The 16,253-nt window shown below is 49.7% G+C and overlaps 1 protein-coding gene across 1 annotated transcript; it reads right to left on the minus strand.

Annotated features, from left to right (window-relative positions):
• Nucleotides 1-1,836: 1,836 nt before the first annotated feature.
• MUC4 (mucin 4, cell surface associated) lies at nucleotides 1,837-16,028 on the minus strand. Its single transcript, XM_044456238.1, has 11 exons — nucleotides 12,757-16,028; nucleotides 11,692-11,822; nucleotides 10,380-10,544; nucleotides 8,854-9,009; nucleotides 7,827-7,957; nucleotides 7,291-7,379; nucleotides 5,146-5,325; nucleotides 4,305-4,454; nucleotides 3,897-4,016; nucleotides 2,541-2,585; nucleotides 1,837-2,030 (listed from the first exon to the last, which is right to left on the minus strand). The coding sequence occupies exons 1-11, from the start codon at nucleotides 15,884-15,886 to the stop codon at nucleotides 2,026-2,028; spliced, it is 4,302 nt and encodes a 1,433-aa protein (XP_044312173.1). The 5' UTR covers nucleotides 15,887-16,028; the 3' UTR covers nucleotides 1,837-2,025.
• Between the last annotated feature and the right edge of the window lie 225 nt (nucleotides 16,029-16,253).

Below are 16,253 nucleotides of genomic sequence, written 5' to 3' on the forward strand. Positions count from 1 at the left end.
ACAAGGAATGGGTACCATTGTGTGTGAGCCGAATCAAGCCTTCCATCCCCACTCGGGCTCAAGGGCTGGGTAGCCACGGGGGGTTCTTCTCCCAGCAGGAGAGACAAGCAGGCCTTCTCAGTACCACCTGTCCCCAAACCTAGCAGGGCCTGAGAGGGGAGCTGCATTTACTGGGTGGGGCCTGCAGCCTACAGGTGCCCTACCTGGGTTGCAGGTGTTCATTTGCAGAAGGAATTGTAACTGGGAGGGTGCTGTCACTTTCCCATTTCTGTAGGCAAAGCTGACATCCACCTGTCTGAATGGCCACTTATCATCTGGTTGTAATCAAGACTTATCTTTATTTTAGCATAATGAATGGCTAGACGTTCTGCCAAACAGTGTTTATTTTATGTATTAAACATTTATCTGTTTATTTGTTTAATGCATTTTATCCTGCCCAATAGCCTGCAGGCTATTTTTTTTATTTTCTTGTAGTCTAGTTGATTTTGTTCCAATAGGAATATGTCATCTGCATAAAGCAGAACAATTTATTACCCCCAATTTCAATGGGCAATAAATAGTCCCTTGTTCATGTCAAAACTATGTCATTCACAGAGAAGTTGAATAAAGGAGGAACAAGAAGAAACTCTTTCTCTGCCCCACTAGTAGTGGTTGTTAAAACAATAAGCTATCAGAATTCATAGGAATGTAGTTTTTATGCTTTGTTGTGATTTTAATTATGTGAACCGTCCAGAGAGCCATGAAGCTATTGCAACAGTATACAAAAATGATAGCTAAATAAATTTTTAAAATTGCCTTACTGTAAAATGATAGGTGTGAATTCCCTTATATCCAACTCATTATCCCAACACAACTTTTGGGGGAGAACTGGGGCATGTGCAAGGCTCCAGAAGAGAAGATTGAGGGGAGATAGAATAGCGCTCTACAAGTGCCAGAAAGAGGAAGAGACAAGATCTCGTCTCGATCATCCCAGAACACAGGGCACAGAATCATGGGCTCAAGCGACAGGAACCCAGAATGCAACTAGATGTCAGGAGACATGCCCTAACTTTGAGAGCAGAATGACGATGGATCCAATTGCCTTGGGAGGAGGTGGGCTCTCCCACACTGGAGGCATCCAAGAGGCAGCTGGAGAGAGCCCTGAGCCGGGTGGGACCTGATGGCCTTCTGGACACCTTTCATCTCTACTCTTCTGTCGTTCTGTGAGAGTTGTTTCCCACTCTGACCAGGTTTATATGGGGTGCAGGTCCTCCTGCCAGCATCTCAGAATAAGGCTTCCCTTCCGGGTATGCCTCAGGGTCAGTAACCAGTTCTCCCCCTCTAAGCAAGCACAGAGGGCCAAAGGCTTAAGCGCCATCCATGGCTTTGCCCTGGGCCCCTTGGAGAGGCATGTCCCACTTCGAGGAGCTCGCTCATGCACCTCGCTGCGGTGGAGGCTGGCCGCATGTGACTGAAGAGGGCCAGGAAGGGCTCTCTGTGCGGAGGAAGCGTCCTCCTCTCCTCCGTAATCGGTACTTCTTGAAGATGTGCAGTCGAAAGCACATGCTATGAAATAAAGCCACTCTGGACTCCTTTGCACCCAGAAAGCAAAGCTCCTGCTGCTCTGCGGATAGACGGGGACGGCTGAGCACCCAGATCTCTGCAGTCGTGAGCCCTGCAGGATCGGCCCAGGCCTCCGCATCCCCATCAGTTGGAGAGCACACCTGAAGGTACCCAGCGGTACCTGTAAGCTGCATTGCTGGAGCCCCAGCTCTTTTCTTCTAGCACATTATTTATCACAAGGACAGACCTCCTTGTTGCACCGTGACTGGGATAATGACGCCACCGAGAGAGGGGTGAGGGGGTGAAGACCTTTTTATTCCGCGAATCAATCATTCCAACCTTAGAGCGATTGGTAATAGCTTTCCAGTTCTGCTCCTGCATAAAACAGAGGAGCAAACGTTTTACAGGAGTCTGCAAACTCCAGCGGGAGAATCAGTGTGGCGGATCTGTGGCAAACTGAAGTCCGGAGGAGGGGGAAGTGTCTCATTCTGTAAGGAAGAAAGCAGCAACGTTGGTACCCGTTCTCAAGAAATGTTAGCCTCTCTGCTCGGTAACTGGTCAAAAGGGTGTTGATTTACTGAATTAGTGCATCTGTCATTTCCATCTGTCTTCCGATGGAGATAGCCCTCCGTACTGATGCCTGCCAAGGGATTTTGGACCTGCAAGGCATTACTCCTGGCACTGGCCCAAGTTCTGGAGTTCTGTGGTCAGTTTATTCAGAGTCGTGTGCCCTGGAAAATCTGCCACACTCTCTAAGGGCTGAGCTTTGCAAGAGAAGAACAGCAAGTGGAATTTCCCAGAAGCTCGCCTGCCATCTCTGATGTTTTCCCCGTGGGATGCCACAGAAACTTCCAGGGAATTGCAGTCTTTTGTGGAATAGTTTACCCCGCATATTAGCTTGCACAGCCAAGGGAGAGAGACACGAGCGTTGCTGGTGCCCAGCCCTGTCATAACTGAATTTGGGGGCAGGAAAATCCACATGCAAAACAGAGTCTCACCTCTTTCTCTGCTGTCCAAGTTCTCTTCTGATGACGATGATGATGCTGTTGGATTCAAGGAAAGATCAGAGAGTGATTTGAGCCAATGCCATGTGAAATCACAGCCCTCGGCCTGATTCATATCTTGGGAACATGGAAGGTTTCGGTAACTGGAATAAGGACGGGCTATTCTTCAAGGAGGCTTATCAGCTGCAATCTACTTGGCCACCACACTTGACCCCTGAGGCCTTCCTCTGAGGGCCAGCTCCAAGGGAGGCCCTGAATTGGGCCACAACGGGGAGGGCTTTCTCGGTGGTGGCGCCCGGTCTGCAGCACAACCGCCCCACTGTGGCCTGCCTGGCACCAGCCTTGTCATCTTTTTAGTGCCAGGTTAAGACGGCCCTTCATGCCGAGACTTTACAGGATTTTCTCAGGCACCCAAGGGGTGGGGAAAGTCCCCTTCTCAGGTACATTTCTTTCACAAGCTCATTCACCGTCACTGTATCTTTTAGCTGTTTTGATTTTTAAAATATTTCTTTGATAAGATTTCATGGTATTTTACTATATTTTATTGTCTTGCTTTTATGCACTGTTGGAAACTGCCAGAGAAGTTTGGCTGTGGGGCAGTACAAAAATGGAATTATTATTATTATTAAGAATAAGAAGAAGGGCAACAGCTTTCTGCAAAACACGGACGTCCCATGCCAGCCTTCCTCAACTTGGCACCTGATCATGTGTGAAAGGATTGGCCTGCCTGAACAAGCACATCTGTGGTCCCGCAGCTGCTCTCAAGAGGGCAGAGCATGCCCAGTCAGACGTCGCCGGAAAAACCCACCCTCAAGAATACATGAAGTTCACCTAAAGGAGTGGGACGGAGCGGCCAGCAAAGAGAACATGACAGGTTGCATCGCGGGCGTCCCTGGTGATCGTTCTCAAAAGGCCCACAGGAAAGTGATGCTCTTCCAAACGGCCAGCAAAATATACTGGCAGCGATGATAATTCGGCTTGAGGACGGCATAACTTAGTGTCCAATGGGGTAACTTAGTGCCCTGCAGCAGCCGAGGGTTGGACCTGATGGCCTTCTGGCCCCTTCCAACTCCACTATTCTAGGATAAGCATCAGGGCCCCACCAGCATATGAAGAGCCCACTCCCCTCCAAAGACCTGAAGGAAAGATCAGGGCTTACAGGTAACCACCTAAAAACAATCCAACTCTAACACGCCCTTGTTTTGTCGTTTTCGGTTGAGTACCTCTAAAGCTGCACAACGTAATTTGGGAGCAGCCAGATGGCTGCATGGATGGACAGACGGACAAACACTTGGATGTCCCGGAAGAGGCCACCCTCCCTTCCCTTCTTGCAATTGGTTGGATACTCACCCCGGACAGGCGGCCTGTACCCATTACAGCCAATCTTGGGTCTCTTCTGGACGTACATATTGCAAAGTTGTTGACTTCCAGCCTGATCACAGCACCAGTCGTAGAATTTCAACTCTTCGTCTAGAAACAAAAACGATGCCAACAAAGGGAAGGAGACAATGGACGCAATGTGGAAGCGTTTCCAACAAAAAGCATGCCTTAGATGGACAGCTGGGGAACTGGAAGTCTCTGGACTTTGTTGGAGTTAAGGCTTAAGCTACCGTTGCCCCCTCCCCGGCCCCCAGTTTCTCTAATCAAGGCACAGCTTTACAGCCGACTCGCCTGGGGGGACCTGCCTGGTTGCTCTCTTGCGCGTTGCAGGTGCGGAGAAAGTGGGGGCTCTCCGGCATCATCAAGTGCGCTACTTACCACTGCTGAAGCTCCTCCTGGAACCCCTCCAGACCTTCTCCTGGTGGCCTTCCACAAGCTGGTTGTTGCCATTATACACACACCGAACCCCGGCGCCGTATTTATTTGGAGTAGAGGAATACAGCAAAGTCAAGCGAGAGCCTAGCGCACCTGCAAGATTGAAACTTGCCATTTCCATGAGGAAGAAAGTGCCCACTGTAGACCTACCAACATCCCATGGATTGAAAAACCAGGACACTCGTGTATACCTAAAACCCTCATCCCTTCACGGACACAGAATTAGCTGTATCCAAGTTCCCCGTCTTCTTTAGCACACAACGCGGGAGGTCATACAGCAAAACATGCTGCGTTCCTTTGTTCTTACACTGTTTTACTGAATCATTTTGTCTCCGTTAATTGACCATTCTTTTCATTCTTCCCTGGCTACTTCATTCCAGTGGAAATAGCAGTAAAAATCAGGATGTCAGCATTTCTCCCAGCTCAAGAGAGCCTGAATATTTTTGATTCTCGAGGTTCGGCTGAGAAAAATGGTTGTTTCCCTGACCCCCCACCTGCCTTTTAATCTGCCTTTCACCGCAGTCACTGTTCCAGACCTTGGATCAGCTGCTGTGAAATAATGGAATGTTCATAAACATTCCAACTTCCAAGGATAAATGAGTTAGTGATTCCTAATTTGGGGGGCAGGGGTGCTCCCCTATCCAGATGGGAGTAGCACAAGAAAGTTAGATCCTCTCTCTGCATGTTACTCATTTAATGAAGGCCACAATTTAGCCTGAAGCACTTGCTTCGTCCATCAAGCTGAATGGAAGCCATAGAGGGCAGTCCCGTCTGTGTCACGCACCTTTTCTGCTCTGTATGTAGCGGCCGTCCGACCGTCCCTGCTGCAGAGAGCAAGGGCACGAGGGCAAGCTCTGGTTCCAGGCCGATGGGCGCCCCTGATGGCTGATCCAGTCAAGACACCTGAGCCGGTAGTTCACCTGGAAGCGGCTGTCCAACTTGTAGATCCAGAGCCCACGAACACCTGGGAAGGGGTGCAGTCACACCACAGAGGGACTGAGCATCACTGGCTCATGTTCAGCTACTACAGACTCCACCTTTCCTCTCCTTGACCTTATTCTGGGATAGCGTGGCTGTTCATAGTGTGCACTAGAAAGTCCCTGGTTCGAATCTTACCTCTTGGCAAGGGATCCAAGGGACGTGAAGGCGCTTCCCCTTCTCACACCCCACCAACAAATCCCACATGATACTGAGTTTTTCTACACGAGGCTCTTAATGGGTTTGTGCGGATTGTTTGTTATTTCGTTGTTACATTGCACTTATATCCCAACGTTTTCCCTCCTGTAAGGAATGCAAGGCAGTGCATATACTCCAGTGACATCCACTCCATGTCACCCTCTTAACAACAACCCTGTGAGGTGGGTTAGGCTGAGAGGGGCTGGCCCAAAGTGACTCAGTGAGCATCATAGCTGAGTAGAGAAGCAGAGACTAGAACCCAGATCTCCGGGTTCCCAGTTCAACACTGTAACCACACCACACTGGCTCTCCCTTGTTAGTTTTGCTGCCAATGTACAATCCAACACTTCACAGGCTGTTTCCATTCCTGTTTTTCCATGCATGACCTCTAGGTGGCACTGTGGTGTAGAGGAATAGTGCAAATACGCGTGCAAAAATTCTGCTTTCTTTTGCTGTCACAGTTAAGTGCTGCATTTTCCCTGCTCCACGAGACTTGCCAAAAGTGCTGGTTAGACCCTGGAGAGTCATAACATCCAAAGAATCCATAAGCAACCATGAGCAGTGAATTGCACGTGCCAAAGGCCTTGCATAGAAAAGCCCCACGTACTGCTGCATAGATTTCAATGGTCAGCCATTTGGGGAAGTGAATCTTGGCTGGAAAGACAGCAAACAACCTGAGGAACGAAGAATAAATAAAGCAAGCTGCTGCGGTGCTAGGCCTTGGTAAAAGATTGGTCCAGTGCCTGCAGTTCAGCGCTTCCACCCCTCCAACCAAAAGAACAGCCACAGCTGATGGGATAAAAGTGAACTGCGAGTTTCTCCCGGGCGGCCCAGGCTGGGGCCCAGCAGAAGCGCCCAGAGGCTGTGGAAGGTGAGGTTGGCAGCTGCCGGTAACAGAACAAGGGTTACTGGGGGGAAAGGAAGGCAAAACCCCTCCCCCTTTAATCATTAATTGCATTTCTATTCTGTCTGTTTTCCTCCTGCAAGGAACCCAGGTGGTTTGGATAATCCTCCCCATTCTAACTTCAACAACAACCCTGCAAGGTGGAGTCTCCCTCGTCAGTGTTCCAAGCATTACACCACACTGGCTTTTTAGCAGCCCTCCCTGACAGTGATGAGTGGGACTACAAGTCCCATAAGCCTCCATCCAGGATAGTTTGAGGAGGCTGGCTGAGTGATTGTGGGAAGTGCAGTCCCACACAGTCAGAGGGCACCTCTATGAGGAGACGGGCTCCCCCTTTCTGCTCTTTTCTGGTTCTTTGCCCACCTGTCTTCCTGGCCCAGAACTATTCATGAGAGAGACCCCCACCCCCAATCCTTAATTCCCTGACGTGAGGGGAAGGGTCCAGTTTAACCTTCTGGACCTTGGCTGACAGCAAGCCCCTCCGGTGCTGCGGGGCAGACCTGCGTGTCTCACAGCCCACCAGCCGCCGTCCTCACAAGACCAGGCTGTGACACGAAAATGCACAGGATTTCCAGCACCGGGTGGCCTGTGACATCCAGCCGGTGGGGCGGAGGGGGCCCGTTTGGGTGGGCGGGTTGCAGGCTGCTCGGGCCTGCCGCCGAGAGGGCCGAACCACAACGCGGAGCCTGCATTCGCCTGGAGTGGGCGAAGGAGCTCCGTCGTCTTCTCCCACCCGGCGCCTCGCCTGGGTCTTGCACCGCTCCCCATCCTGTTTGGTGCGGGGCCGGACGAGAGTCCAGCGGGAACACAAGGAGGCCTGTGCCGTGACCGGCCACAGCGCACCAGTACCTGTGTTGTAGCCCCGGAGCTGGTCTGGCCGGTATTTCTCAGCGGCTGTTTTAGACATCAGATTGTCATTTCTGAAGTATCCATCACCGCTAAAGGGGAAACAGAAGGTCATCTTGCAGGGATGCGCAACAATTTGCCCACCCGGGGCAAGTAATCTCCCAGAACTGCCCCCAAGTGGCTCAATATTCGAGATAGACACAACGGTTAATTTTGGTTCTGCTACATGTCTCATTTTTCCAATATTTATACATTAATGTATTCATATTTAAACAAGTACACCCTTTAGGGCCCATTTCTCCTAATATTTACACCTTTTCCCAGTGGTTGTGGCTTCAAAGCGGTTTCCCCTGTGATAATGCATTTCCATGCCAGCTTTCCCCTAACGTGCGTTTGTGTGTGCATTTTTTTAAACAGAGAACTGTATTGCAAAATTGTTGAGCAGAAGCCAATGCTGGGCCTTACCCAGGGACGCTCAGACCCACGTCCTCAACTTCCTTAGCCCGCCCTCGTCACTCTGGCTTGCGAGACGGCCATACCTGGTGTAGCCTATCAGCACATCTGAACTGGGGAGTTTAGTGTGGTCCCACTGCATCCCGCCATCTTGATAAAGGAAAAGCACGTATGTTCTGTATCCATCCGTGGTAAGAATGGCTTGATAAGTGTTTGTCTGTAAGGATGCATAAATATATATATATATTTATTTATAAAAATATATTTTTATTAAAAAATCTCACATTACTTCATCTATAAAATCATAGTACTAACTTATTTTAATGGCAGGTGCAAAATGGCTTTGAGGACAGCTATGTTTGGACCTGGGCATCATAATCTAATGCCAATGGGAAGCATCAGTCTTGGAAAAACCATTCTAGAATATCTAATATTTCAGGATTATTTGGTTATTGGCAATTCTGTAAAACTTGGGGGTCACATTTCTGGCAGGAAGGTAAGATGCATAGATGTCAAGATCTCTTCTTGCTAATACCAGAGTGTAGGATACAGAATAACCAATTCAAGTTGTGACAACCCAGATTCAGGGTGGACATCAGGAAAAGCTTCCTCACTGTCAGAGCAATGCGATAGTGGGGCCAGCTGCCTGGAGAGCTGGGGGCTCTCCCGCACCAGAGACATTCAAAAAGAAACTGGGCAGCCCTCTGGGTGGGATGGTGTGACTTCGTGTCCTGCAACAGCAGCGGTTGGACCCAATGGCCTTCATGACCCCTTCCAGCTCTTCTATTCTATTATTCTATGTGCATTGAACACATCATAAAAATAAAGAACAATTCCACTAAAGCTTTATATTTAAGCAAAAGATCAAAGCCACTGAAAATGGGACGGGTCACAGCATCTTTGCCATCATTTGGCAAAACATTTTGATGCATCTAAAAGCCAGCTTCTTTTCTCACACTCTTCTAATGTATGGAGAAAATGTGGTATTTTTCATGTATTAGGTATGACAGTGAAGCAGGAGGAAACCAGTTTATTTGCAAGGTTTTTAGAAATAGTCCTTAAAAAATTGGCAAACCAACATTATGCTGGTTTTCCGAGGGCAACTCAACTCACCCTGCTGTCCCGCTTCTGTGCCAGGTAGGCCTGGGCCTTCACCCAAGTGATCTTGAGTGTCCACCTGGCGGAGTAGGAAGTCCTCATATACTGGCGAATCTTCGCTTCCACATTCCGGACGAGCGGGTGCTTGGCAGCACCCCGGGTAACATATTCCTGTGTCCAGTGGAGGATTATGAAGCATTAGAGAGATCAACCTCACATGCAGGTTTAAGGAAATGATGCAACATGAGTGGTGAAGGGGAGCGCCAGAAACAATTTGGAAGTTCAGTCTAGCACCTTTGAAGGCTTCACGTTGTAGCCCTGAAGAGACATTTCTGGGGTGCACTTTTATTTATTTATTTATTTATTTATAAAATTTGTATGTCGTCCAATTACTTGCATCTCTGGACGGCTTACAGCATAAATAAATTGACAACCCACTCTGGCTGTGAGTTAATAAAAATACAACAGTAAAAGTCAATATTAAAACATATTAAAATATTGATTAAATAAAAAGGTCTTAACCCGGCGCCGAAAAGCAAATAACAACGGTGCCAGGCGGACCTCTCTGGGGAGCGCATTCCATAGATGGGGTGCCACCGCAGAGAAGGCCCTCCTCCAGGTACTTTGCCTCCTGACGTCTCTCACGGAGGGCTCCCGGAGAAGGGCCTCTGCTGCCGATCTCAGGGGGCGGGAGGGCAAATAGGGAAAAAGGCTTTCCTTTAGGTATCCTGGTCCCAAGCCGCTTTGTGTATTCAGAGCGCTTGGCTCTGGAAAACGGCCTCTTGGAATGGAAACATCATAATCGGAAGACTCTGAGGTTAAGGCTAGAGGCCCGAACGCATTCCCAAATGTGGGGGAATCCCATGGACTTTGTGGAGGCCGACGTCCGAGTTTGATGAAGGGTGTCACTTCAGAGAACAACATTCTCATCAAAGGGATCCATCCAGGGAGGCCAGGAGGGCTGGATTAGGGCCCCAGGTACGCCTCTTTTGACCAGTGGATCTTAGGTTTGACATCCCACAATATGGGGCACCAGCTCTGCTGCCTTACAGAAGGGCCTCTTTGCCTCTGTTTAGACTTACTAGAACTTGGGAATAATGGCATACACCAAAAACCTTCCAGGAAGAGTTCACAATTTGGGAAAGTGGGAATCACATAAAACAATATTTAAATGGCACCTGGCCCTCCTTTTCATTATAATGGACTCCAACATGGTGAGTAGATAAAAAACCAAAGCTAAAGCTTGGGCCAGAATGGAACAGTGGTATTGCTGATGCTTGCGCTGTAAGTCGACGTGGTGAGAAGTGTATTCTGCGAAGTTTGATGGAGCTTTGGGGAGTTCTCAGTTCAGCGCTGTGGGTATCTTCTCTGAAGCTCAGACTGCAGCCCCGAGTGGACACACCATCCCATAGACATTGGAGCCACAACAGTAGAACAACGGACAGGTAGAAAACGTCCACAGTCCTTTTAAACGTCCACATTCCTTTTCAATCTGATTTGTTAATGTTGCCAGTTCAAAGAATAGAGCAATCCAGACTCACCTGGTAGAAGATCGTTCCACTGCCTCTGGAGAAGTCGGCATTGTGCCAAAACACAGCGATCATAGGTACTTTCTCCTGGCCATTAAATCCTTTGGAAGGTGGGTTTGGATACTGGCCGGTGTTGTCACCAGAGGCTGAGAAAATTATTTGTCCGTTGTCCGTGAACTAAGTGAAAGGATTATTATTATTATAACATTTCTATGCCGCCCCATTCGCCGAAGCCTCGGGGCGGCTCACAACATAAATTAAAATACAAAAGATAACAATATAAAATAAAATAAGGATAGGGCAAATATGTTGGCGGGTTAAACCAGACTGGGTTTTTCATTTGAAATAATTTCGTTCTGGCTAAATCTGTGGAAAAGGTAAGCTTTGGGTGGGTTAAAAAAACCCTCTGTAAGTGATCATGCACATGGGGAAGTCCTTATTAAGATTTCATAATACTGGTAATGATGATAATGGTGCTTTTGGGATCAAGACTCAGCCCTTTTATTTGAAAACCAGATGTAGACATCACAATTCAGGTTTCATCTATTATTGCAAATCACCACCACCAAAATAGCTTGCAGCAGCTGAAGTTTGCAAAATCGTTTGCACTCTCCAGGTGAAGCGTCCCATGGCCTCACTGCCCCACCTCATCCACAGACTCGCATGGAGGTTCAAGACAATATTCTCTTCCATTTGTACTCCTCCCATGGTTTTCCACTGTTTTCCCATTTTTTCTCTTCCCGCAGGACAATCCATTCAGAAAGAAAAGACAGAGTGCCTACAACATGAGACTTTCCCAGTGGGAGCACTAAGCCCTCCCTCTGGAAGTACCCCTCGCGTTTGGATTAGGCTTCTAATGAGTTCGAATTGTTCACATTTGCATCAATGGCTACAGCTTCCACGAGCCAAATGCCCCCAAATTTCTGCACCATCCCAAAGTTTTCCAACAACAAGAACCTGGAACAAAGGAGTACTGCTTCCAGAAACTGACACGGTTGTGGAAACAGCGGTGCCCGGACATGGATGGACCCGCACCCACCAGCATGGCGTTGCGGTACCAAGAAGCATCTCAGTCCAAAAGCCTTTGATCCTGGTTGTCGCATGCGCTTAACGTGAGCAGAGTCCTGCCAGGTCGCCGAAATAGCCGGGTTCTCTTCTTTCTCTGCCCACTTCCCCTTTGAGAGCCTGGGGTGATAAAGGCCCCTGGCAATTGTGCCCCCAGAAGGATGCCCCTTTCCCAGCTTTTCCTGTGGGGAGAGCCTGCTTCACAACATCCTCTATCTGATCAGGAAAGCTAACCTAAACCCATTGATTATAGACTCACATAGAGGGCGTCGAAGAGCTTTTTCCCCAGCGGGGCTCCAATCTCAGGCCTGAGCAACGGTGAGTTAAAATCCACTTTCCTTTCGACATATTCTTTATCATTCGCACTTGGCCCATATGGAAACAACGGTGCTGCTGCACATAAAGCAGATTCTGTTAATTAATTAGCCCAGGTGAATGGCGAGATTCCAACACCCTTGTTCTTCCTCTTCCCCACAGCCCGTATGTATCCTGTATTTGGCCCTTACCTGTTGCTGTAACCATGACTATGAATCCAAGGCAGAACTAAGCATTTTAAGAATTACTCCCACTTGCGGTCTCTTTATTCTCTCTTGCTCGTTCCATCCTGCATGCTGTGATTTGATAGCCCTGGTATCTCCCCAGCCTTTCTTGTTATCAATGGCTGATGGAGGTATACAAATGAAAATGGCTGGCTAACAGATCCGAGAGGAAGGCAGAGAAAGAAAGACGGGAGCTGTGACAAAGACATGTGCTTCCTCCAGCACAGAATGTGGAAGAAACCTCAGTAAAGGGTTGGTTTTATGCCACAGGTGAGAAGCTGTTAAAAATGTGTCTGAAATTTAAATGGAAATAAAAGGAAGATTGAGACAAGGAGGCCCCTTTTGTCTGCTGTTTGCTCCAGGTGTTCTCTGATGTTGGGTAACCTCAACCCTTTTTCCTGCCTTCCTACTCCTGGTTTGCGAGCATTAAACTGGACCTGAACAGGACAGCCTTCCAAAAAGAGGATATTTTCAAACATAAGCCTTGTGAACTTGGAACATCCTGCCACACCATCGATGGACCTCCACATTTTTTAACCTTTCTAATCAGTTTTTTAAAGCCATCACCTGGTCATTACCACCTTTTCTTGAGGCTGCAGAAACAAATATACTCACAATATTACTACTAATTTCTATTGTCTTACATGCCAATACGATCCCAGCATTTTGTCTTGAGTGTCTTGTAAATCTGTGACTCCTTACTAGGAAAAGTTTATTATGCTGTTCAAATGTATTTAAACAATTAAGTATAACTCAGTATAAATCTAGGTTCCCAGCACGCCTACCTGATGGCTCAGGAACGGAAGCTGCAGCTCGGAGGCCCAACTTCACTCTAGTTTCCTTGGCAGTTGCTGGTTTCCTATACTTGGACTTCTGTGGGTGCAAATCGGGCTTCTTGTCCACTTCCTTGGAGATCGGTGAGAGTTTCACAAGGTGAAGGCCATCTCCGGAGACTGTAAGCTGGGCCCCTGATCTCCCTGGGAGAGACACTTTGCTATTGGCAGGTATCCCTTTGCTCACGCCAGCGACTGGCTTCTCCTCAGCAGCGGAATGGGACAGTGATGAGCTGGCAGAACTTGAAGGCCCTGGCATGGTGGCCTTTGACCCTGAAGGGACGTTGCTGGAAGAAGCCAGAGCAGGTGGTTCTGGTTTTCCTGAAAGCACATGCTTAGCAGTTCCTGTGACTTGGCCCACGGAAGAGGTGGCAGCAGAGTTGGAATTAGCAGAGCTAGGGAATACGACATCTCCACTTGCGGGAACCAGAGGTACTGGTGATCCACTTGATGGAGCTCCTGGTGCACCAGGGTTGGAACCTGAAGAGACGGGAAGTGTTGCACCGCCACTTGAGGAGCCCGGAGATGCTGGTGATCCACTTGATGGAGCTCCTGGTGCACCAGGGTTGGAACCTGAAGAGACGGGAAGTGTTGCACCACCAATTGAGGAGCCCGGAGACGCTGGTGATCCACTTGATGGAGCTCCTGTTGCAGCAGCGTTGGAACCTGAAGAGACGGGAAGTGTTGCACCACCACTTGAGGAGCCCGGAAACGCTGGTGATCCATTTGATGGAACTCCCGTGGCACCAGCGTTGGAACCTGAAGAGACTGGAAGTGTTGCACCACCACTTGAGGAGCCCGGAGACGCTGGTGATCCATTTGATGGAACTCCCGTTGCACCAGCATTGGAACCTGAAGAGATGGGAAGTGTTACACCACCACTTGAGGAGCCCGGAGACGCTGGTGATCCATTTGATGGAACTCCTGTTGCACCAGCGTTGGAACCTGTAGACACGGGAAGTGTTGCACCACCACTTGAGGAGCCCGGAGACACTGCTGGACCATTTGATGGAGCTCCTGTTGCACCAGAGCTAGAATCTGCAGCGCCAGGAAGTATTTCCTGAGGAGATGTTGGAGGAAATACACGTTGTCCTCCCAAGGCAACTCGAAGCAATGGTAATTTATCCAATGGAGCTTTTGTTCCTCCGGTGTTGGAACCTAAAGGGAAGGGAAGTGTTACACCACCACTTGAGGAGCCTGGAGACACTGCTGGTCCATTTGACGGAGCTCCTGTTGCACCAGCGTTGGAACCTGTAGACACGGGAAGTGTTACACCACCACTTGAGGAGCCCGGAGACACTGCTGGTCCATTTGACGGAGCTCCTGTTGCACCAGCGTTGGAACCTGTAGACACGGGAAGTGTTGCACCACCACTTGAGGAGCCCGGAGACACTGCTGGACCATTTGACGGAGCTCCTGTTGCAGCAGCGTTGGAACCTGTAGACACGGGAAGTGTTACACCACCACTTGAGGAGCCCGGAGACACTGCTGGACCCTTTGACGGAGCTCCTGTTGCAGCAGCGTTGGAACCTGTAGACACGGGAAGTGTTACACCACCACCTGAGGAGCCCGGAGACACTGCTGGACCCTTTGACGGAGCTCCTGTTGCACCAGCGTTGGAACCTGTAGACACGGGAAGTGTTACACCACCACTTGAGGAGCCCGGAGACACTGGTGGAACATTTGATGGAGCTCCTGTTGCACCAGCGTTGAACCCTGTAGTCATGGGAAGTATTACACCACCACTTGAGGAGCCCAGAGAGACTGCTGGACTATTTGACGGAGCTCCTGTTGCACCAGCGTTGGAACCTAAAGAGACGGGAGGTGTTACACCGCCACTTGAGGAGCCTGGAGACACTGCTGGACCTTTTGATGGAGCTTCTGTTGCACCAGCGTTGGACCCTGTAGTCATGGGAAGTGTTGCACCATCACTTGAGGAGCCCGGAGACACTGATTGACCATTTGACGGCGCTCCTGTTGCAGCAGCATTGGAACCTGAGGAGACGGAAGGTGTTACACCACCACTTGAGGAGCCCGGAGACACTGCTGGACCATTTGACGGCACTCCTGTTGCACCAGCATTGGAACCTGTAGACATGGGAATTGTTACACCACCACTTGAGGAGCCCGGAGACACTGGTGGACCGTTTGAGGGTGCTCCTGTTGCACCAGAGTTAGAATCTACACTGCCAGGAAGTGTTTCCTGAGGAGATGTTGAAGGAACTACAAGTTGTCCTCCCAAGGCCACTCGAAGCACTGGTAATTTATCCAGTGGAGCTTTTGTTCCTCCAGTGCTGGAATCTGAAGAGATGGGAAGTGTTACACCACCACTTGAGGAGTCTGGAGACACTGCTGGACCATTTGACGGAGCTTCTGTTGCACCCGCATTGGAACCTGTAGACACGGGAAGTGTTACACCACCACTTGAGGAGTCTGGAGACGCTGCTGGACCATTTGACGGAGCTCCTGTTGCACCCGCGTTGGAACCTGTAGACACGGGAAGTGTTACACCACCACCTGAGGAGCCCGGAGACACTGCTGGACCATTTGACGGAGCTCCTGTTGCACCCGCATTGGAACCTGAAGAGACAAGTAGTGTTCCATCCGGCAATGTTGTGGGAGGCACAGGTTCTCCTCCTGATGGAGCTGGGGGTCCAGTGGATCCATTTGCTTGTTCTCCTTCTGGTGCTTCTGTTTGTGAAACAGCTGCTTCTTGGTTGGTGCTCGTGCTCCTAGAACCTTCCTTCACCTTTTCTTTTGTTACGGAGACTGTTGCTGTCTTGCCTTCGTCAGGGAACTGGTACGTTTGTCTTGGAGCCATGCTAAGTCCAACTGGAGGACGTGCTGTCGGTTCTGAGCCCAACTCTGAAGGTCCAGGGGGAGGGTAGCTGCCAGAGGCCAAGCCAGGTGGAGCGCGTGTTGAACTCTCTGCTGCCAGGTCCTCCGATTTTCCAGTGGGGGCCTCCCCTGGTTGTCCCGGGCTGACCCCTTCCACATCAGTGCTCGATGCTGTTGCAGGCACTATGCTCTCTGAATCCCCTCGTCCTCCAATAGGAATGGGTTGTACACCCAAGTCCCCCATGTGGGGCTGGATGGTGGCAAGTCCATTTGGTTTTGTGGATCCAATGGCTGCCTCCCTGGGGGGCTGCAAATCCAAAGCTGGCGTCTGTCTTCCCGTCACTGCACTGTCCCCAAGAGGCCCTACAGGGGAGCTTCTGCCACCAGGAATGGCTCTTGTTGGCAGCACTGCCGTGTCACGAGAAGGAACTGCTGGGTCTAAGGCTGGGGAGACAGCCTCATTTGCAGCGTCTGCAGAAGGTCCAGAGGTGGCCCCTGTAGATTCTTCCAGCAAAGCTCCACCCGGGTTCAATTCACTGCCTGCATTTGCTTTTCCAGCCCCTGCTGTAACTGCCTCACTTGATTGAGTCTGTTGAGCCGTCCCTTTTTCC

Source organism: Varanus komodoensis, unplaced genomic scaffold (assembly GCF_004798865.1).
Source record: "Varanus komodoensis strain SLA01 unplaced genomic scaffold, ASM479886v1 scaffold82, whole genome shotgun sequence".
NCBI lineage: Eukaryota > Metazoa > Chordata > Lepidosauria > Squamata > Varanidae > Varanus > Varanus komodoensis.

Excerpts from the sequence above, each read along its gene's own strand:
- MUC4 (XM_044456238.1), bottom strand. The coding sequence starts at position 15,886 with ATGGGGGACTTGGGTGTACAACCCATTCCTATTGGAGGACGAGGGGAT. Across the intron at positions 5,326-7,290 it reads GCTCCGGGGCTACAACACAG|GTGTTCGTGGGCTCTGGATC; the intron begins GTACTGGTGCGC and ends ACCCCTTCCCAG. Across the intron at positions 4,017-4,304 it reads CAGGAGGAGCTTCAGCAGTG|ACGAAGAGTTGAAATTCTAC; the intron begins GTAAGTAGCGCA and ends TTTTGTTTCTAG.